This window comes from Emys orbicularis, chromosome 16 (assembly GCF_028017835.1).
Source record: "Emys orbicularis isolate rEmyOrb1 chromosome 16, rEmyOrb1.hap1, whole genome shotgun sequence".
In the NCBI taxonomy this organism is placed as follows: Eukaryota; Metazoa; Chordata; order Testudines; family Emydidae; genus Emys; species Emys orbicularis.
In genome coordinates, this window is record NC_088698.1 from 10,497,304 (window position 1) to 10,519,629 (window position 22,326).

General features: G+C 41.8%; 1 protein-coding gene across 2 annotated transcripts in view; it reads right to left on the reverse strand.

The window, feature by feature from the left end:
- Positions 1-867: 867 nt before the first annotated feature.
- The window catches only part of CIT (citron rho-interacting serine/threonine kinase), a 91,375-nt gene continuing 69,916 nt past the window's right edge, over positions 868-22,326 (reverse strand). For both annotated transcript variants that reach the window (XM_065417752.1, XM_065417751.1), the window contains 23 exons: positions 21,965-22,158; positions 21,308-21,443; positions 20,757-20,861; positions 19,768-19,908; positions 19,428-19,535; positions 18,473-18,635; positions 18,064-18,228; positions 16,067-16,204; positions 15,271-15,451; positions 14,961-15,052; positions 14,527-14,631; positions 13,289-13,458; positions 12,089-12,169; positions 11,734-11,869; positions 9,981-10,120; positions 8,843-8,935; positions 7,681-7,789; positions 7,409-7,537; positions 5,365-5,445; positions 4,657-4,735; positions 4,348-4,527; positions 1,531-1,834; positions 868-914 (listed from right to left, as the gene is read on the reverse strand). In XM_065417752.1, the coding sequence (XP_065273824.1) occupies positions 891-914; positions 1,531-1,834; positions 4,348-4,527; positions 4,657-4,735; positions 5,365-5,445; positions 7,409-7,537; positions 7,681-7,789; positions 8,843-8,935; positions 9,981-10,120; positions 11,734-11,869; positions 12,089-12,169; positions 13,289-13,458; positions 14,527-14,631; positions 14,961-15,052; positions 15,271-15,451; positions 16,067-16,204; positions 18,064-18,228; positions 18,473-18,635; positions 19,428-19,535; positions 19,768-19,908; positions 20,757-20,861; positions 21,308-21,443; positions 21,965-22,158 (3,054 nt within the window). In that variant the 3' untranslated portion in view covers positions 868-890. The remainder of the gene's footprint in view (positions 915-1,530; positions 1,835-4,347; positions 4,528-4,656; positions 4,736-5,364; positions 5,446-7,408; positions 7,538-7,680; positions 7,790-8,842; positions 8,936-9,980; positions 10,121-11,733; positions 11,870-12,088; positions 12,170-13,288; positions 13,459-14,526; positions 14,632-14,960; positions 15,053-15,270; positions 15,452-16,066; positions 16,205-18,063; positions 18,229-18,472; positions 18,636-19,427; positions 19,536-19,767; positions 19,909-20,756; positions 20,862-21,307; positions 21,444-21,964; positions 22,159-22,326) is intronic.

Genomic DNA, 22,326 nt, shown 5'->3' on the forward strand with positions numbered 1-22,326 from the left:
TGTGTGAAGGTGAGGGATAGCGATTGTAGTTCTCTTGTCATATAATAAGGATTGTAACTCTCTTCTGTGCCAAATTCTCCAGTAAATCATGGCGGTTAGTTTGCAGCGTAATCTAAAGGCTTCAATTAATTTACAAGTGAGGTACAATACAATACTTAGCACAGCAACCTAAGAGGTGAGAGCAGCCAGAGTGATGGTGCAGCAGCATGCAGTGAATTGCCATGCAGAAAACCTGGGTAAAGAGTCTTGTACCCCAGTACGTCAGAGACAATGCACTTTGTTTTAGAGCTTGGGGGATTGTGACCATCTAATCAGGGGATCTGCCCTCCTCCTCATCCAGCTGAACAAAGCTGCACTGGGGCAATTCTACAGAGAATGAGCTTTGAAAGTGGCAGGGGAACAAACGGATCCAGGATAATTCTCTAGAGCTCTGTAGAGAATATCCAGTGATGCTGTCTATTGCAACCAAGTCACTATGGCCTTTCAGTTTACAAGGCCATGACAAATTCCAGCATCTTTTTCAAAACTATGATTTATTATCTGGTAAATAGTGCTAACTACATTAAGATTTGGGTTGGGATCCTCATCCCATTTGATTTCCTTGATGAACTGTTAAGGACTAAAGCTAGAGTACAAAAAGTTTATGAACTGCTTGAAAGAGTAACAGTAGTACAAAGTGCAAAAAGTATGACTGCAGGAAGGTGCAGGGAAATAAACTGAGAGGCAGACAATCCTTGTTAGAGTCACATGTCTCCTGACGCGGAGCCAGTTCTGGCCCAAGAAGGTTGTTTTGATAACTGGGCAGCAGAAGCATGGAGTGCATATACTCAGTACATTTCCTTTGTTTTTCCTGCAGATCACGATGAGGAGTAAGTTTGTCTAGCTGAGACTTATACTGAAGATTGGTCCCAGACCTAGCAGGGAAATAAAATGACAAGTTATACAAGATGCAGTAAAATATTCCTGTTCTCCTATATGTAGTCCCAGGACACATAAGCAGCACGGCTTTCAGCAGGAGGCAGAAGCAGAGTTTTACTGAGTCCCATGTGTCTCCTTGTCTAGGTGAAAATGCTGTGTGTCATGAATCTTCCCCCCTACCAGTGATGAAGGCCACCATCTTCACATGGCATATAGTGAGCTTCTGACAAGCATCTTCTTCCAGACAAATCCCCCTTCCATTTCGTGTGGGCCTGATTCCTCTCAGTGCAGAGACCCTCCTCATTCACAGATGTACAATGCCTTCAACACCTGTTCCGTAGTCATACACAGATCTAAACACCCAGTGTTGGACCAGCTGCCTTGGCAATGGCATAACAGTAGTGCTGGGGGGAAATATTCTCTTTGGAAGAGATTTTCACATAGCCAATGCATATCATATGTTTCGATGTACTGTGATTGCACATATATTTTAAAGTGGGTTTAGGTTGAAGCCCCTCAGCCACACAGGCTTTTCACAGTACAGTCACCCCACACTGGGAGACTCAGATACTTTCCTGAGATGATGAGACATTTGACAGAGCTCCAGCTTACCTTATTGACTTGTGAGAGTGGAGTTCTTGCACCTCCCACAGGCGTTCGACCCCTGCTGGGCTCTTCAAACAACCTTCCAGGGGACCTCTCTCTGCGGGTGCCCAGAAGCCTGCCTGGAGATTTCTCTCTCTCCAGTGGTCGCCCAGGAGACTTGTCCCTGCGCAGCTCTGTCCTTCCCTCTCGATACCGATGTGGTGTGCTTGGTTCTCGAGGGTGGCTTGGACCTTCTGGTGGTCCTGGGCTTGATGCTACCCGCTTGGTTATGTGCTCATTATATGTGGGGGGACCTCTCTTATTAGGGCTGCTGTCATTCAAAAACAATGGGCGCGGACAGCTGAGTGACAAAAACCTTAGAATTACCTTTTTATTAGAGGACATATCTTCCCCCCAATCAGTCCCCAGCGTTCAAATGAAAGAGCATCCCGAGCTAATTCAGCCTTACTGAAAAATGCTAACCACTTCCCTGTAACTGTTCAGAAAAGCCACACTCCTAGGCTCCCAGCTGTGTGCTCGGTGGATAGAATAGCACCAACCACCCACCAGACCCAAGTCCTGGTTGGCTGGAACGTTATTATTACAGAGATGGAGTCTCTTACCAGCAGTTTTTCTTTAACATGGTGTCCTAAAGAAGCCTAAATGACAATTCATGAAAGGAGGTAGGTAAGTGTGGCTTTAAATAGGCTATAGCCAGAAATCAAGTATTATAGAAGAGAGATTTACCCTCCTTCTGAAGATAAATATAAGTATTGCTGCAGAAATCTCTGCATCAGGAGACTACATAGCTTTAGGGGGGTGTCTACTAAATTAGATATTTCAGCTCCTTAAGGAATACAAGGGGGGGAAGGGGGAGGAAATCAATCTAAGTTACGCAACTTCAGCTACGTTATTCACGTAGCTGAAGTCGACATACTTAGATCTACTTACTGCGGTGTCTTCACTGCGGTAAGTCGATGGCTGACGCTCTCCCCTCGACTCCGCCTGCACCTCTCGCCCTAGTGGAGTACCGGAGTCGACAGGAGAGCGCTTGATTTATCGCGTCTAGCCTAGACACGATAAATCGACCCCTGCTGGATCGATTGCTGCCCGTCGATTCAGCGGGTAATGTAGACAAGCCCTAAATAACAGCTACAAGAACTACTTATTTTCCTAGGGATATAGCAGTAGGGTTTTCCTATTTGAAAGTACATTAAAAATTAATTTACACCTCATAGGATTTGTTCAAGAAGCACAAGTTACAAGACGTCTAAGTAAACATTCTGATAAATAAGAGGATAGGAGGAGAGGTTACAAATTTGCCAACCTTTAGATTTCTCTCTCGTTTTATAGGTAACACTTTTCACTATACAACAGGGCACTATCAGTCACAATATTCACTTACCCGCCCAATTCGTTCCCGCTCTGCTTAACAGAACAAGATCACGTCACTTATCGGAGTCTCCTACACTGTCACGTTCAGACATACAGTATTTAAAGGGTTGGGATTGTGGCTTTTAAAGACCATTTCAAGACACTTGTATTTCATTTTCATGGCAATAATGAATGTTAGCACTAGACTTTCAAGCTATGGCCACATCAGCATAACATTAAAATATCATTTCTGGTCCAAATCCTGTTCTGTCAGTCCCAGCTGTTGTAGCTAAGGAATAATTCCATGACTAGGGCCAAGCAATTTATTTAAAGAAATATTTTATTCAAAAAAATTTGATTTAGTGTATCGATGTTTAAACATCGAATTTTATTACTGTTCTAAAACAGAACATTGGTACAGGTTTTCTTAGTCATGTTAAGAGAACAAAGCATCCAGATTACTTGTGGCAAAAACTCATCTCTGATTCATCCAGTACTAATCTAGGGATCAACTAGGGATCTCTGAGCAACTGACTATAACCCATTTCTACGCAAAGTATTTTTCAGTGAGGAAGGCAGTCACCCTTAGACTTCAACACAGAAGGCCTTCCCCATGGTCTTGATGGAAATCATCACAGCCTAATTATCTATTTGTTCTAGAGTAAATTCTTTTAATTCCAAAACGTTCAAGATATTCCTGTTCTATGGGACTTTGGGTATCTGGGGGTACGTCCAGACTACCCGCCGGATCGGTGGGTAGCGATCGATCTATCGGGGATCGATATATCGCGTCTCGTCTAGACGCGATATAGCGATCCCCGAACGCGCTCCCATCGATTCCGGAACTCCACCAGGGTGAGTGGCGGTAGCAGAGTCGACGGGGAAGCCGCGGCCGTCAATCCAGCGCCGTGAGGACGGGAGGTAAGTCAGAATAAGCTACATCGACTTCAGCTACGCTATTCCCGTAGCTGAAGTTGCGTATCTTACATCGACCCCCCTGCCCCAGTGTAGACCAGCCCTGAAAGTGGACTCAGCTGGGATATCTGTCTAGAACAATTAGGAAATGTACCTCCTTGGCAAGATTTGTTTTGGACACACAAGTTAAAATAATTTCAGAAAGAATCTCAATACAGATGCATGCAGAGATTCTTCATCGCCCGGGGCCATCTCTTCTTTCACAACAGTATTGTTAACATCACAAAACACTCCTGTTTTGTTTTGAAAATATTTGTGGAGGAAGTTATCCAGGTATGGCCACAGAGTTCAGGTTCCAGAAGGGAGACACCGGCACTCTGGATTTTAAAAGATCTGTTAAACCAGCAGGCTTTCCTGATACTTCTGAGAGAAGCTGAGCTTCTCCCACTAGAACAAAATGAGGTTGTCATGCAATAATACTGGAGAAAGGGGTCTAGAACTAATGCTCATACATAGCATGAGGAATGACACTCAATGTAGCACCGTAACTCATACCTGCGTGTAGCGGAGGATCCTCTGTGGTGTTCATTGTTGGACTCCTTCACTAGATTTCCCTTACAGCAGATCACTCTTAATTTGTCCTGATAGGAGGAGGCCAGGTAAATTGCTCCAGATGAAATTGCTGGCCCTAGATACCGAGGATTTGGGATATCCAAGTGGGCTCGTGCAGGAGTGCTGAGTGAAGGGGGGGGGAAGAGAAAAACTCTTTATAATCCGGTTGTTGTACATTATTCTTGGAAAGCTATCGCCCCTGCAGCAAAGCATATTTCTTCTCTTCAAAGTGCTGAGCAGAACATGACTTACCCTAGGGAAGCACGTGCCTGAATCTCAACCACTTCCAGGGAATTGAAATGAGTCACAAACAGGTAGGGTTCTCTGTAGGCTGCAGCGGAGAAAGACCACCATGCACAGACTCGACATTAGTAAAAATTAGTCAGGAAACTTGCAGGATGAAGATAACATTTTCCTGCCCTCCTGCAATCCATAGGGAAGACTAAGGATGTGGGTTTTCTGTAGCAGTTCTATATACTATATTGCTAAATGGGGAGAAACAAGCTTAAAGAAGCATTGCCTTGTACCTATCTGCTCCCATACCATTATATCACACAAAAGGGATTTAAAAATGGACTATTAACTGGACAAAATCTATTAGGAACTGCAAAAGACCCTATGATTTCATTTTGATATGCCAGATTCTTGAATATTTCAGACACATCCAAGCATCCATCATTAAAAATACCAGTGGCCAATTTAGTCACTGTCAGGCTGGGAATATTAATCAAATATATCACTTTGATTTAATTTTCCTCTTATTCTTCATGCTTCAGAAAGGCTGCTACATCTATTTAGGTTTATAATTATTTGTAACCACTAGAAAACACGGAATCTGAAGGGGATCCTTCCCACTGGGGCTGTTTCCTGGATGTGATAACCCCCAGAATGCTGAATATTTTGGAACACTGGAACTGGGTGGAACCAGCACAAAACTGGTAAACGTCATTCAACACCTACCAAAAGCCAAAGGCAAGCGACTCCATTTCAGGTCTTCTGTCCGACTGCGCCTTCCATAGGAATCCACAAAGACGCCAAACTCTGCAGAGAACAATCACCAGTGTCATTTGCTTGTGGCTGGATATTTTTTTAAAGAGGAAGGCAAGCAAAGGTGGGTTTTTACAACAGAAATATGAGGGCCATCTTTTGCAGCTGGTGAATTCTACAGTAGCCAGAATTAAATTACGCTCATTGACATAATGCTTGCAAACACTGCTGGTTTAGGAATGATTTCAATAGTTCAGTTGTTGCAGTCCAAGTCCTCTTTATACTGAGTAAGGCAAAGTTATTATTCCTTACACTTCTAGGAATCCAGCATCTCCAAATAGGAGAAACACAGAAATATTAGTCATAAAAGTGTGCCTGCTGTCCAAGCAGGCAGTTACTGTAAATACCTGAAGGATTATTATTGTTGGAGTTAAAGGTGCTTTGTGGACTTCTAGGACATTGGACTAAAGATCAACAAAAACAATTACATTAAAAAATAGCTTGTAACCCTTTGTTTCTCCACTGAGATGAAAGGAAAAATCTTTCTATGGAAGTCATTGCATCACATAAGGAATCCTCTAGTTTAAGTTAGAAAGCCAGGAACGTTTAATCAGAGTGGTTAAACATCTATTTGCACTGAACATTCATTGTATTCTCTTCATCACTGGCATAGAAATGAAAGTTACTTACCTGTAACTGGAGTTCTTCAAAATGGATTCTAAGTTCGCACTCCTGGGATGCTCTGACAGATGCAGCTTGAACAGGTAGAATTCTAGCAAGCAATAAGTTGGAGCCCTCGCACGCTCCCCTCCCTCCCCCCTCAGTGAACAAACGGTTCCAAGGTGAGGGTATAAAAGGGGCGTGGCACTCATTTAGATCCAATACGATGTTTTTCCCCAGGGTATGTTCACTGAATACTCTCTGGTCAGATGGGTCTCTCTGGGGATTTGCTCTTTGCAAAGAGGCTGACAGACATGGCTGAGATGCTCGTGCTCGTCATAACAGCTATAGCCTTTTGTTGTGGATTGACTCTGGAAACAGGGACTGGCACCACAGTAGTTTTCCTCTTCAGATGCTTCCCACTTCCAGATCCTTTAGTACTGGGTACAGAGGTGGATGGTTTGTCCTTCCCTCCAGATTCACTCAGAGCCAACACTGGCCTCAGACTCGTTCGAGCCTTGTACTTGCCCAATTCCGGATGGTTTTGCTGACAGTGCTGCTTGTAATAAAATTGTCTGAAGCCTGTTCTGTCTGTTCTTTTTTGCTCACGTTGTACAAGTCAAACAAACCAGCATTTTGAAGGTGAGTGTCCCTCATCCAGAGATGCCAAGTATCCAGCATGCGTGTCAGATGCCACAAATACTGCCGGATGTGACACACGTCTTTTAAAATAGGGCTTTTTATTCTTCAGTTCTGCCATTTCTGAACTGCAGACTTACAACTAACTTCACCTAATACTAAACTAGTTAACGATCTAACTGCTAACTAAATCTAATTATAAAATTGTTAACTAGCTAATAAGCTATGGATCCAGGAGCACCCCAAAGCAGTTCCTCATGCATTCAGCTGCTTGCAGCTGTAAGTAATTTAGGTGGCTGGAGTGCCACACCCCCTTTTATACTTTTGCCCTGGAATGTTCAACCTTCACTGAGGGGATGGGCCAGGGAGGCGCAGGAGTGCTCCAATGACTACTGCTAGTTAGAGTTCTCACCAGTTCACGCTGCACTGGTTGGAATGTCACACGAGTGGGAATATGCAGAGGACACTCAAAGAAGAGCTGACTGACAGGCACAGAGATCTTAACATAACCCAGAAGGAATCTGACCAACATATTTTAACAATATTTTATATTGCACAATATGACCTACAGTCTAACATACCATTTCCAGCAATAATGTTACCCAATATGATCATGCACACCCAATGGCTAGCCTCCCATCACTACAGGTCCCAGGTATCTTGTGACAAATGCTGTGCAGATGATCAAGCTAGTCCAGCAGCCACATGATACACTTACCATGGAAACAAAGCAGGTACTCCTCCCTCTGTCCTGTAGGGTTCACCTGTATGATACTGATTGGGAAGCTATTGGTGGAAGAAGCAAACACAGCAGAGGCTAAGGAGTGGTCATTCTTATCGAGAAACTCTGTAAAGGGGTAGAAAGGAACAGCAATGTCAGCACCAGCCTTTCTGTAAGTTCATACCCCTTGCTCCCATGTAGGTAGACAAGTATCTACCCCAAAGGAACATTCACAGAGCTGTTTATTTATGACAGGAAATGACTCCTACCCTCCAGGGTATACTGCTTCATCTCAATTTCATAAAACTTGTTGGTTCCAATGATGATGCTGTAATTGGTCAAATGGATACAGCTACATGGCTCTGAAGTTTCAATCTCCTGGAAGAGAAGGACAAGGACAGGCCTAGATGATCCTTATTCAACTTTTCTGTTCCATTAGTTCCCCTGTATTTGTTTAAACATTTCTCTTATTACATAGGATTCTGAGTGGCAATATTTCCCTCTGTAAAAGGTGTTTAACAACTGCAGACTGCGAGCCTGCAATCTCCAGCGGGTGGAACAGTTCTCTTGCTGGCAGAACTAGCATTAATGTGCCTGCTAATCCATGAGTTTCCTTCTCTACGGGGGTTTTACTGGCTCTTTAGAAGGCAGGTGTGCACACTATGAATCTGGTTGAACTCCAGCTACCATTAGAAGTGCAGGCAGCAACAGTTACAGCCAGATCAGCTTTTGCATCTGTGAAAAGCCAAAAGATTGCATTTGTTTCTTTCAGACAGACCATGCAACGGTCATCTACACCTTTGTCAGCTACAAATTAGACAAATACTCTAAATAGCATGCTGTGGTGTTCACTGTATGGCCCCATTATGGGGGTGGAGAGGATGTAGGAGAGATTTGAGAAGTAGAGTCAGAGTAAAGCAGTGATCCTTAGTTATACACAGTGTTACATATTAACAGTCAACTAGGTTGAGGCACTATAAAATTGGGCACCTCCAGGCCTTAAAGGCAAGAGTTGCATGGGGGATGGGGGGGGGAATGCTGCCAATCAAATTATTTTTTGAACAGACTTTAAATGAGAGAATGAAGAATTTTTATTTTTATTTTTAACAAAGTTGGTTAAAAAAGAACCGGTTAGGTTCTCTCAAGACTCAAGTGGCTTGGACACTTGCAATTAAACAGCCCCTTAGCTCAAGCCCGATTCAGCTATTGGTGGCAGAAGCAAACACGGGTTTTTAATTGCAATGCAGACATACCCAAAATAGCTATCAGCTCTGATTTTAACTGGAGCAGGTTACAATTTACTGTCATTTTAGCTAGCAAGCAAAATCGGTATGAGCAACCAAGGTTTAGGCCCGTGCTCCTCAGCAGAGTGGAGTCTCACGCTGGATTGTTATGAATATGTGAACTACGGAGAGAAATCAGGAAACTTGCCTTCCTGATGCAGAACTTGCTGAGGCTCTCGTTATAGCGCAAAACCACCACTTTGCTTGGCATGGCTGCACAGATACAGAGTCCGTTCTCAACCTACAGAGCAGGTTAAAAATATGGTTAGAGATGGCAATAGAGACGTTCACAATAAAGCTGTGGAAAATATTCTGAACACATGAAACAGTTCTCTTTGGTGAAAGGCACCGAGATGCTGGCAGAGATGAGTGAGTAATATTTGTAATAGGACAGTGGGGTGTAACTGCAGATTAGTGAAAGAATGAAAAGCCTTTTCACACTCCTAAAGGACAGCACACATCCAGACTGCTTCTGCGATTTCTTTTGTAGTTGAAGCAAGTTAATTAAAAGAACAGGAAGCTTTTAATAGAATGATGTTCCTATTAAGAGGGATAATGAACCCGAATTAACCCAGGCAGGTTAGATCTTTAACCTCTTGAACTTGTATCTTAAACAATGCTTTGAAATGAATTATGTTCAACTTGTCAAGAATCTGAGTAATCTGCATAAGCAGTTCCTGCTGAAAACTTCCGCAGTGGCCAAGAGTTTCACATTGAAATTGGCAAATACACTGAACATTGCGGAATGATACAACTGCATGAACAAATTCACTACCTGGGTAAGCATCACTCTGTGTTCAAGAGCAAAGACAGAGGAATAAGAAATGTATTAATCATAAGAGTCTAAAAACGGAGAGCGAATGTCTACAGTCAGAGAGACAAGGTGGAGGAAGTAATATTTTTTATTAGACCAACTTTTGTTGGTGAAAGAATAGCTTTCAACTCAAACAAAGCTCTTCTTCAGTCAGTTAGGTTAGGTTTATCTCACTGTCTGTATCATATAACAGGTTAGCATATTCCATGTATTGGTTGTCTGTGCTTGTTTATATTTGCAATAGACCCTTCAAGCTCCTTCCCCTCCCCACTCCTCCCCCCTTTACTCATTTTATTTGGAGAAAAATACAAAAAACCAAGTATGTAGCTCCTGGATGTGCTGATTATGACAAGAAATAAAGTTGCTGATTTGATGAAGATTAAACCTGGCAATCCCGTCTACTGTCTCACTGGGCCTGGGATCAATAGATAAACTAAAGTACAGCCCAGGGCACAAAAGATCTATATCCTACCTTGCCAGCAGCAAAAAGGTGACATCCCTTGACAGCCTCAAAGATGTTTGGTGAGATATCAGGCTGGGCTGGGAGGTGAGATTGGGCTAGAGACTGCTTCACTTTCTTTACATCAACAAGACACAGAGCCCTCTCTTCTCCTGAGGACAGAAACAGTTATATTTTTTCAATGTAAGATAGTCAAGCAAGGGGAGAATTTCACTCTTCACTGCAAGAGCCTACTCTGTTACATAAGCAGCAGCTTCTCATTATGGGTTGTTACTGTGGTAACAGCTACAGAACACAGTACATGTAAAAAATAATTCCATGTGAAAAAGGACTTTAAAAAAGGAGTAATAAATACACCCGGGAAAACAAGCACTGTCTCCTTGGATTGTTATAGTTGCTGGTTCTAGCTGAAAGACATTAGTACATGGCCCCATGAAGGCACTGCCTAGATTAGCCAGGGAGACCCCTCCTTTTCAAGTGAAAGGTGCTTTATCATTTCTGCCCACACAAGTTTGTAGTAGAGCCTCATGGTGCTACAGTTAAGGATCACTTTGACCCATGTTGGAACCCTGAGCGTTCAGTAATATCACCTTTTCAAGTATCACATTGGGTTTGACTTTTGTCTACAATTACTTTCTTTCCTACAAACTTGAAATACTGTTTAAATGCTAGGGCATCTTAATATTATACGGCAAATTTGTGAAGCTTTTTTGTTGATTCCCTACAAACATTATATAGGAGGTTTCGATATTAAATTGTGCTATCTATTTAGTCCTAGGCAAAGAGCAGGACGGAGAGCTAAGCACCATTGGGAAAGTATATTGCTCCAATTCGCATTCAGACTGAGGGACATAAAAAGCAGAAGATGAAAGCAGCCCTAGTTATATTACATGGGCAAGCGTTGTGGGACCCTCTGTTAGAGCATTAGAGGGTCATGGTGCTGCAGATCCTAGGACAGTGGTGCCCAATCTGTGGCCCTTCAGGGCGACTGTTAAAAACAAAGAAAAAGGAGTGTAGCTGATTAAAAATTGAAAATGTATTCCGAGTTAGGCCTTGCAAGAGCCCCACTACTTCAAAGAGGCAATAGGGGACACCACCCCCCATAATTGTCACCCACCACTTCCCTGGCAGCCTCCAGAGCAACTCCATTGTGTGCTGGGAGGGGGAGGGGGTGTCAGCAGATCTCTGCTGCTGCATGGGAGGGGAAGGAAAAGAGCTGCTCTCGCTGTTCCATTGCCTGCTTCCCTTCTAACCTGTGGGAATGATACAGAAACAGCAGGACGGGATCTTGACTGGCTCTGCCTGAGAGAGCTCTTCGCAAAGAACGGTTCCTCTCCACTATACAGACAGCCAAAGTAGTCCAGGAGAGGCTTGGGAATCACAGCACGGAGTGTTCAGCACCTCTGATAACCAGAACACTTATTTAGGTGCTAAATATAGATTAAGAAGCCTAACTTAGAAACTCAGGTTTGAAAATGTTGGCCTCTGTTATTCAGTCCCCCATCTGTAAAAAAACAGAGAGCTCACTCCCTTTGTGCAGGGATATTGTGAGCATTACTTCATTCGTTAGTGTACATGAGAATCTGAGGTGATTCTGTGATGAGCACCACAGAAAAGCTACACATAAAAAGTAGAGAGGAACCCAGGGAAAGCAAGTTCCACTGACACTGTGCTGTAGGGAGTGTCCCCTTAACCTTCACAATCTAGAAAGTTTATCAGAACACTTCCAAAAAAGCAAAAATCTGCCATCTTCCTACCATCATACCTGCTATCATGAGCAGTTTATCAAGATCCTTTATGAGGTGAATTTGGAAAACAGCACCAAGTCCTGGAATGTGTGTTAAGGAATTTTTCAACACATTCAGGGCATAGAGACCTTCCTCTGTACCAACGAGTACTACCTATAAAGACAAAAATTGAACAGTCAGCACTGTATAAGAAGATCACAGAAATGCTCCAAGACTAAATTTCACTCATGCATAACACCAGCCAATGGAAAATAGAATCCAACCCCAAGGTACAAAAGGAAACATATTCCTATTTACAAGTCTGGATACACATACTCCTTTCACGCAAGGTATACAGTGACCAGGTTGAGTGTTGTACACTGATGTCATCACCTGGTCACTGAAGGGCATTGTGCAATTTATATCCAGACGGTCTTCCCCCTCAAGCTTCAACAGGGAGTTTCCAAGCAGCTTCTGTAAGTGACAAAAAGAAAACACCGTATGATTAACTAGGAAACACAAATCAAACTCTTAGACAACACTTAGCATTGACTCACAGCAATCTGAAGAGCCAGCATGTACAATCACGTCTCAAAACTTTAACGCACATTATTGCCTCCAGACTTGTGCTACATTGGTTGTAGCAAACACTAAACAATGGATCATTATCTGAACTGCAACCATCTGCTCATGCACAGCATTCAGCCGTGGAAAAGCAGAGTTCTTCTGCCACACAAAATGTGTGTCAAAGCTGTAGGGACTCTATCTGCAAAGGGTTCATAAGCTGCCACTTAACAAGGCACAATTATTAGGAAAGTGAGGAAACAAGCATGCATGTCTCTCTATTTGAGCCCAAGCAGAAACGAGGCTTTAAGACAGTCACATCAGTCTATTAATAACACAGAAGTTAGCGGAAGGTTCATATACTAGTTCCTTACAGAGTGGCACTGAGGTTCCTTCAAGACACATACACATCCCAACACTTACCTGAACAGGGAACATTTGAGAAGTGATACAACTTAGGAAATCCTGATGTGTCTCAACATCCACAAAGTGGTTAGAAAAACTAAACAGAAACGTTCAAAAGAGAGACTGCCAAACAGTGTAATAGTTGGGAAGAAAATCAAGAGTGTTCTAATTAACATCCTGGACTACTCCTGCTAGTCAGATTTCCATTGACTCAGTAGCCAAAATTTGAATATGCAATGCCAAAAAGCACAATGTCCCTGTATCAGGAAAGTTATAGCGATGAAAAGGGCTGTTCTAAATGAAACAGCAGTGAGACCACTTAACTTGCCATTTTTGTCAGGAATAAACAGCTAACAAATCACAAAGGAGGGGAAAAAAATAAGCCTTCTTCTGAGATTTGCTATTTTTCGGATCTGAAAGAAGGTGTGATACTGTGAGGCATCAATCTCATTGTAAACCATGGCTCACGGTATTCCTATTACATGATATTAAAGACAGAAATAATATTAACTAGTTTAACTTCATTTCAAACTCAGCATGTCAGATACTAAGAAAGAAAATTTCAAAATGGTTCCCTCCAAGAATATTTTATTATTAGATTAAATTATTATTATTTGTACTTACAGCATCAGCCTCAGCTTTTTCCCTGGAAACTCTCCCTCCTGCCACTATTGACTCCAAAGCAGTGACCCAGCGCTGCTTATCAGGGAAAGTAGGTGCTAGTAAGTAGAGTGTCCTACCAGGCCAGCATGTGGTGTGTGGATGAGACTCCACCTTTAGTATATATGGCACATCTAAGGTGTTGCACAGAGAGAACAAAATTGGGATTAGCACTTGGAATATTTTCACTTGTCTTAAATTAGCATCCTTCATCTTTGTCAGAGAGGACGTCACCATAACAAGATGTTTACTGCTACAATTTATACTATATCAGTAAAGATGGGCTTTTCCATCCCAGGTGCTGCAAATTAGCTATTAAAGCTAAAAAAAAAATTTTTTTGATAGCATTGTGTGTATGGTTTCCATCTTTCTATCTGCTAAGTAAAGATTAACTATCAGCCTTTATTCAGAGAGGAAGAGAAGTGTCAGCTATAACACAGAAGTTCCTTTCTAAAAAAAAGCCCTATGACTGAAGCGATCCCTGATAGTTTTCTCTGCACTGTTACACATTGTACGCTTTCTAAAAGCAAGTCACTAAGTAATCTCTTCCATGTCTGTAACACTGGCTTATGCAACACAAGACGACAGTTTCCTTTTTTTAATTGTTGTTCAATAACCTGTTTTAAGAAACAATGTTCCTACTTTTGATAGCTGAACTCTCTAACCTACAATATTAAACCCAAGAGATATATTACCTTTAAATCAGTTCAATTCCATATATACACAATCAGTACAATACAAATATTACTTCTTCTTAGAGAATAACTGATTCCATATGCCTCATATTATTTCAGGTTAATGGTTTACTGCTAGAACATACACTTTGAAAATTCAGATTGGCGGAGGGCACTGAAGGATGAAGTTTATATGAACTATGTTTAAAAGTGCTTTATAATAACTTTATAAAGCCACTCTAAGGTTTACCTCTATTTGAATGAAAGAGTACCTCATTCACAGTTCAACCATCGGGAGAGAAGCAATCAACTTTGTGGGGATCCAACGCTAGATGTCTGAACTATTCACAAGGCATACCTAATTGAAATAGAGGTAACCTCAGAAAGATTTATGATGTTACAGAACAGCAGTTTAAAAGGTTAACTGCAGAATGAGATCTGTTCTACCATAGTTAACTGCCGGTGGATGCCAAGCCATATTCATGGATCAGTTGAAATCCATTCTACCTCAGCTGCACTGATTCTCACCTGTCTTTGCTGTATTTGCAAGTTCAGTAGCTCCTACAGCCCCATGAACAGTTACATCTCCATCAGGAAGGCACAGCTCAAACTCCTCCACAGGCCGCTGTCCAGCTTTCAGGAGAAGGGGAAGGGACATGAAGATGAATGAGAACAAGACCCAAAGAAACAAGAAAGTAGTGAGAAAATAATGAAGAACTGGAGGAAGGAAGTGGGTAGCACATTGGGTTTTTCATAGCTGGAGCACAAGGTTACTTCCAATATTTAAAGCATGTAAGGTTAATAAAATCCTAAAGGGGGGAAAAAAACAATTCTGCCTTATTAGACACGTCAGTTCAAATTAGCAATAGCTAATGTTAACATATTCATTAGACCCTTCAATACAATGAATAATGTCAGAAAACAGAAAAGGCAAATCTTGTTTGTTGAAGGTGTGAAGTTACCTTCTCTTGCTTCAGCATCATAAATTAGCACTTTAGTTCCTTCCAGAACAATGAATTTCCTGTCCCAGCCCTGCTGTCCACGCTTATTATTCCTGAAAACACAGCAAGCACAAAAGAACATCAGAATTTCCACCAAGTTTCTGAATTGGAGTGGCAAGCAAATCCCTGGGGGATAAATTTCATTGGTAACACAAGACTGCAACTGCAAATATTGAGAGAATTCAGCGAAATTGCCTCACAATCTGGGATAATTACAGCACAGCTCCATATGTGCCACCACCTGCTCTGGCACAAAGACTCATGTTTATACCTTGGCACCTTCATCCATCCTTCCAGACGTAAACTGCTGCTTGGCTCCTTCAGCTGCAGTCCTGGAGAGTTCAATTTGTCCCGACAGAAGGCTTCAGAAAAGTGTGTGGCATATTCCGCAGGCAGTCCACACGTAGCTGGCAAGCATGTTGAGCACTTTGGGTGACACATCACTTGGCATTCTGGGAGAGTAAAACTTTATAAAGGACATACACCAGAAAACATGGCCCAGTCCATTCAGCCACCCAGAGACACCCCCACCTCCCCCTGTTCAATCTAGCTATCTGATGTTTTCAAATATGGAGTATACCCTCCAGTTACTCTACAGGTCTTCATAATTGGACACTGTCAATCTTTGTTTGCGGGGAGAAAGAACTGGATGGTGAAGTCTCTGATGGCGCAGAATATGTTACCAAATACTCCCATGGAGCGAGAAAGAAGTTGGAGTGATTTCTCCAGTTCTCACAGGCAGTGCTGGTCCAGAAAACAACATACTTTCCCTGGTGAGGAGTTCCTGGTAGTCACACATTGTCCCAGTTCCCAGCTGTTTTTAGCAAGGCAATATGGGCAAAATAACCATATGGTAGCTAGGAGAGGGAATCAGTCACCTGCTTTCCCAAATAAAGAGAACAGTCTCTTTCCACGGACACCTAAAAAATGTAATTAAGGCTGTTGGTGGAGAAGCTCACCGTCTTCACTGAACAAGGACATGAGACTCTATTCTGAATGACTTGAAGTGTTAACCCTCCATTCTAGCATTCAATTGCCCTCCATTCACTCACACACCCTGCTCTTACCAAGACATTTAGATGCTTGACGTCCAAAGTGCACAGTATCCAGACACACTGCACATTTTGTTGCCCTCATATTTAGCCCCACATTGAAACGGTGAGGGATATTGTGATGCATTCGCTCTTTCATACGCCGACTGAACTCTGGAAGGGGGGAAAATGTCACAGGGATAGACAAAAGGTATAACATGATCCAATGGCTGGAGGTTGAAACTAAACAATTTTGGAAATTGGTGGAAATAGAGTGTACATTTTTAACAATGAGGGTAATGAACCATTGGAACAACTTACCAAGGTCATGGTGGATTCTGCATCACTGACAGTTTTTAAATCAAGATCGGATATTTTTCTAAGAGATATAGGAATTATTTTGGGAAAGTTCTATGGCCTATGTTATAGAGGAGGTCAGACTAGATGGTCACAAAGGACTGTGCTGCCAACAAACAAGCCTTTCACCACAACTTTTCTCACTTTATCTATGCTAGATACTGAGCATGCTTTCCCCATACCAACTTCATACCCCAACTTTCAGTGCTGACCAATGAGCACATCTCAGCACCTGCCAATACATTTGATTGGCAGTGAACAAATCTTATCCCTCATATCAAGTCTTTTCCCTGCTGCATATGTCTTCCCACGCTACCCATACCCATCCCTTACCCATGATTGAGGACATCTCTCCTTAAGTCTATGTAATCCATGCTTACAAAGCATGGCTCTCTTTCCACCTCCATTGACATATGAGTTTCTGAGTGTATGACAACCATTGGGCTAACAGACCTGGGTCTTTCAGCTCAGGCAGTAGAGGCTTATGGTTTTAGATTCAGAGGTCTGGGGTTCAATCCCCATTGTTATGACCCACCCAGGGACCATCCAGACACCTAATACCAATTCTCTCATATACATGTGAGCATAGCCCCTTAATTTTCAATTGCATCCTTCTTGCTGATGAGTCTCGCCCCATATTTTCGACAGCATGCATCTCTTCCTTCATTCCTTACTCATAAGGATCCAACTTCTCCTCTCACCCAGTACCTACCCTTTCCATGCACACTTCATGCGTCTCCTCATGCCTATTACCATTCCTTTCCCTTTATAGAGAATTCTCTGCTCAGCTGAATGAAGTTGCCGCTTAGACAAGTAAAGATATGCCAACCAGGGAGGAAACATCCATACACCCTTTTGATCAATGCAGAATTGTAGTTGAGAAAGTAAAGTGTAGTCTGAAGATCAAAGCCTACAACGGCCCTGTTTTGTGCCGATGCAGGGCAGCATAGCCTCTGTACGAGTCCCTGTTTTACAAAGACCATTGTGACTTTGAAGCGGCACAATATGGAACAACAGTAAGATTGGAATGGATTTTGTTTGCACTTTTCATTGTCAGTCTTTACTCAGACTTAAGACACACAGAGGTTAGCAAAAAAACTTTTTTTCCCCCCAGTATGTTTACTTCATGCATTTCACAGCTCTTTGAATCTAGCCAGCTTCACTATCTCCCAGAGAATTTATTCCTTGCTGAAAAACACCTACTAAACATCAACAAGGGAGCAGAAAAAAACATTAGAAAATAGTTTAATTCCAGACACACTATTTAAAGGATTCTCTATCAAAAACTAGATTTCTTTTAATCAATCAATTAAAAAAACCTCAAATAGACAGAAAGCCTTTAACTGAAGTTTTATAAAATAAGCGGTGTTGAAATTTCATTCAAGCAGAGATTTAGACTGCAGAACAAGAGCAAGAAGGGATGATCCAAGACTTCTATTATGACAGGAGTTTTTACAAAAATTCATCCCTCACAAATAGGTAACACAACCCCTTCCCCTCGTACAAACTAGGCTCCAATTCCCCTCACGTTACTTTCCAAGTCTGCTCCCTAGAGCTCACCATACTTGTGCACATGTCATTATACACACCTGCATGAAAAGAGAAAAGATGGTTTTGAAAAGGGGGGTGGATATTCTGAATAGGAACAGGCATTTCATATTCTCCTTGAGACTTACCCTCTGGTGTGGAGGACTCCTTTCTGCGACTTGAGGGTGGAGCAAGCAGGCTGATGGGAGTTGGCTGATGCTCTGGGGAGCGGACTATGGCAGACATGATGATCTGCTGTCTGGCTGTGGCAGGAGTGGATGGATGAGGGTGGTCTGTTATTTTCCGATGGGCAGCTACAGAGACAAATACAACTTGTTAACTCATCCAGTATGAGGCTAGTTTCCAGCCATGGTTCTATGTAACCATTCAAGGGTTACAATGTGCAGAAAACATGTAGCCCTAATGCATCTTCAAAGCAGCAGACAAAGTAGGAATTAGACAGTAATTTTACTGTTATAGAGACGCACAATTTAAGGCAAGTTTTGGGGCCAAAATGTCTCTCTTCTCCAGATTCAACTTTTCTGTTACCCCCCCTACCTTCTTCTCGAGCAGATCTGAGTTCAATGCGTGTTTTCTGTAGAGCCTCCTCCAGCTCAGCAGAACGGGCCTTCTCCTTCTCCAGTGCCACTTTCAGCTCATTGTATTGCAGGGGAACCTGTGTGGGTAAAGAAGGGTCCTCTTTCCGCCGACTAAACAGGCCCTAGCAACAGAAACACACAGACAACTCCTAACTCCTAGTAAGAGATGATTTAAACTAGGCAAAGGGAAACTAACTAACTGCAGGCCAGAGGGCCTAGTGGTAATTATGATGTACAAAAGGATAGGCTTTTAATTGGAGTTGGAGAAAAATGTTGAGAAAACTTTGTTTATTTTAATTTAAATAAGCAATGTACATTGCCTGTATAATACCACCATTACCTTGCATTTCCTATAGCACCTAACAGAGGATCTCGATGAGTGTTAACACTAGTGAATTGAGCTTCAACGCCCCTGACATAGATTAACATTATATCCATTTCACAAGCTGGTATAGATTAAATTGCTTAATTCAGGGTCACACTGAGGTCTGTGGCAAAGCTAGGAATAGGACTCCTGACTACCTACCCTATGATTTAACTAAAAGATCAACCCTTCCTGATTCTAATACATTCACATATACTTACCATTTTTAAAACTTGTTCGTACATTTTCGTTAAAAAAAAACGGGGAAGGTTCATATTTCCCCAGTTGCTGCAGAGGTGTTTTTAGTGGGCTGCAACTTGACTCATTGTGGAAACAGAAATACTGACAGGCCACAAGGCGGACATGTTGCCTGATAAAGCTTTTTTCAGTCATTTATAATGTTCCTTAAACTGGAATGTGTTTGTGTTATGCAGTAAGGATAAAAATAAAAAATATTTCGAACACACAGTAAATAACTAAATCATGAAGATTTCAGTCATTGACTCCATGGCTAGTTTCCTGAATTCTGCCTCCCAAACCTTTAACCCACCTTTTTCTTTTTGGCTGGCTGGTCCATCTTTGCTTGCAGGAAGTCAATGAGTTTGGTTTGCTGAGAAATAGTGCCCTCCATTTTCACCTTTTCATGGGAATAGAGAACCTGTGAAACACACACGAAAAAAGAAAATTAAACCTCAGCAATAGAAAAACAGCAGCATAACGATCAGAGATGAGATAGTATGGAAGACCAAGCAGGAAGTCAAACACTCAAGCAGAGCTGACTTCATCCAGTAGTAGAAAATGGCACATAACAATGACAGGCCATGTACTGAAAACCTCATATTTGATATTTGTTACAGTATCCCTTTTGCTTTCCTCTTACTGACCCTCACCTGAATGTTTTCCAGTTGGTACTCTAGGTCACTCCTTTCAGTCTTCAAAAGATCTGCTCGATCCAGAGCTTCTTGCAGGCCTTGAGTCAGGCGGAAGATGTGGTTTTTTTGCAGATCCATTTGCTGCTGCAGCTTTGCCTGCTATTAGTGGGAAAACAAGGGCCAAATGTTAATGTTTCTTGCAGCACACGCATCTTCCTAGAACTTAAAATTAAGCATCTATTTATTTTATAGCTCAAATATTAATTTACCCTATTTATAAAATCCCAGAATCTTTCCTTCTTCCCAAAGTGCCATATTATTATTTTTAATACCAGTGATTTGCATGAGTTCATAGCAATGCTGCCTTTTTAATATATTTTTACACACACCCCCACACAAATAAATAAAGCGGTGAAGTAATTTGCTTTGTTTGGTTTTTGGAAATTCTATATCTGCTAGCTAAACTAGTGAGGGAGACAGCAACATCAAGAATTTCTGGATGCCAGTTTTCCAAGCCTTTCACACAGACACTAAAAGCTACTCAACATTTCTCTCTAAGAAAGACTTTTCTTAGAAACAAGGTCAAGCATCTGCATATTTGGTTGATCTGCGAGATTAAATTTATTACAAGTGCTCAGGTCTCTGCTCCCGACCTGTGGCAGAAGAAGCCATCTTTCCGCACAACCAACCAAAGCATACAGAGCCACCAAAACTCCAAGGCTATGATGAGGCAAAACCAAAACCACCTTAATTGCGATAGGTGATGAGACATCATCTCTGGGATAACCACCCTTCTCCAAAGTGAAAACTAACATGCCATTTTGATTTACTTTCTATTCTCCACAGCAACATTAAGGAAGGATAGAGTAGCAACCTGGATCTTTGGCATTAATTCTGAATTTTCTAGCTTCATTGAAACCTAGTACAACTATTTTTGTGGGTTCACATTGTGGATCTTTCCATATAAATTTTTATAACATAAAATTCCCTCACAGGGTAGTCCTTACCTCTTCCAGAAGCCTCTGTTTGAGCTCACGTTCTGTCTCAAGCTTCTGTTGTAAACTGCGTGCATTCATCTCCAGCATTGCATGCTTCTTCTCCAAATCATTGAGCTAGGCAGTTGGGACAGACATATATATACATAGTCATAGATGCGAACAAATATCATAAGACGCAAAGATCTTAAAATCTAAATTCACCAGTCAAACATAAAAGGCTAGAATGAAAAAATATTACCTATTGCTTTTTTTTTTTTTTTTTTTTTTTTTAAAGGGTTTTGGCTGTTGCTGTGCAAATGTGGATGTCACATCAGTTAGAGATTTCATTAACACCCATGATGTCAGGATCAGCCCTTTGGGTTAAATTTAACTGATGGGAAAGCTAGGCTCTTGGCCTTCAGAATTGCGTCCTCAACAAGAGAGGCTTCAGTCTTTTTGTAAAATTTACTCCTCCAACTGAAAGACTGTTCAGCTCAAAACTACATTTTTATCACGAACACCTGAGTTGACACATTTTTCTTTAGTGAATATACAGAAGATTAAGGTAAAAAGATACTGACCTTGTCAGAAAGACTCTCAGCTTTGAGTTTTTGCTCCTTCAGTGCTTGCTGGAGAGCAAGAATCTCCGCTTTGTGTTCTTTGACAGCTAGTTCTACCACCTGGCGGGATTCAGTAATACGCTGATCTGCTCGCACTCTGTATTAAAAATGGAAAAAATGTTACCTGATGATTTCCTCTCTGGGACTGACCTCTTCCTAGGATGCCAGGACATCAATAGCCACTTTCAGAGGCTTGCCTCAAACTCAAAATGTTGGTTTAGGTAGCCAGTCATCTTATTGTGATGCTTCCACATTACACCATCCTGTTCTCAGCCCCTGCTGGAACTACTGCTTGGGAATTCAAAGTCACCAGAACAAGGAATGAGAATCAAAGATGAGTTTACCATATCATGGTACAAGTCCAGGTTTAGTTTGAAAGATAGATTGCAAGTTACAGTTAGAAAAACTATTTTCTGAATTCAGTGCCCTTGCACAGGAATGAAGGGGAACACATATCACTGGAGAGTCACATGTATCAGTTTAAATATCCATCTTCCAGATTTACCTCATATAAATGACTATTGGGTGCAAATTCATGTCTCACATTCTATATGTATATATTGAACTATATTCCACAGAGCACTTTTACACAAAGATTAATGAAGAGAAAAGCCATACCGGCTCTGTTTCTCTGTGTCCAACATTCTCTGTAATTCTCGCACTCGACATTCAAACTGGGACTTCTCATCCCCTAGAACGCTTCTCCATGCTTCCCACTGACGTTCCTTCTCTAGCAGTTCATCATTCAGGGCCTCCAAGTCCATCACCTGCTCTTCCAGCATTGTGCATGTTGTCTTCAAGGCCTCCATTGTCTAAAAATAAATCCTCCCATTAATTCTCACTTCCCACATCAAACACGCACTTTTAAAGATACAGCTTCACCATTTCAATTACAGTACATGCAAATCCACAGCATCAACTGGTAAGTCACATCTCATTTATTTCAAGGCCTGTATCTTTATGCATTTAACCGTAGTTGC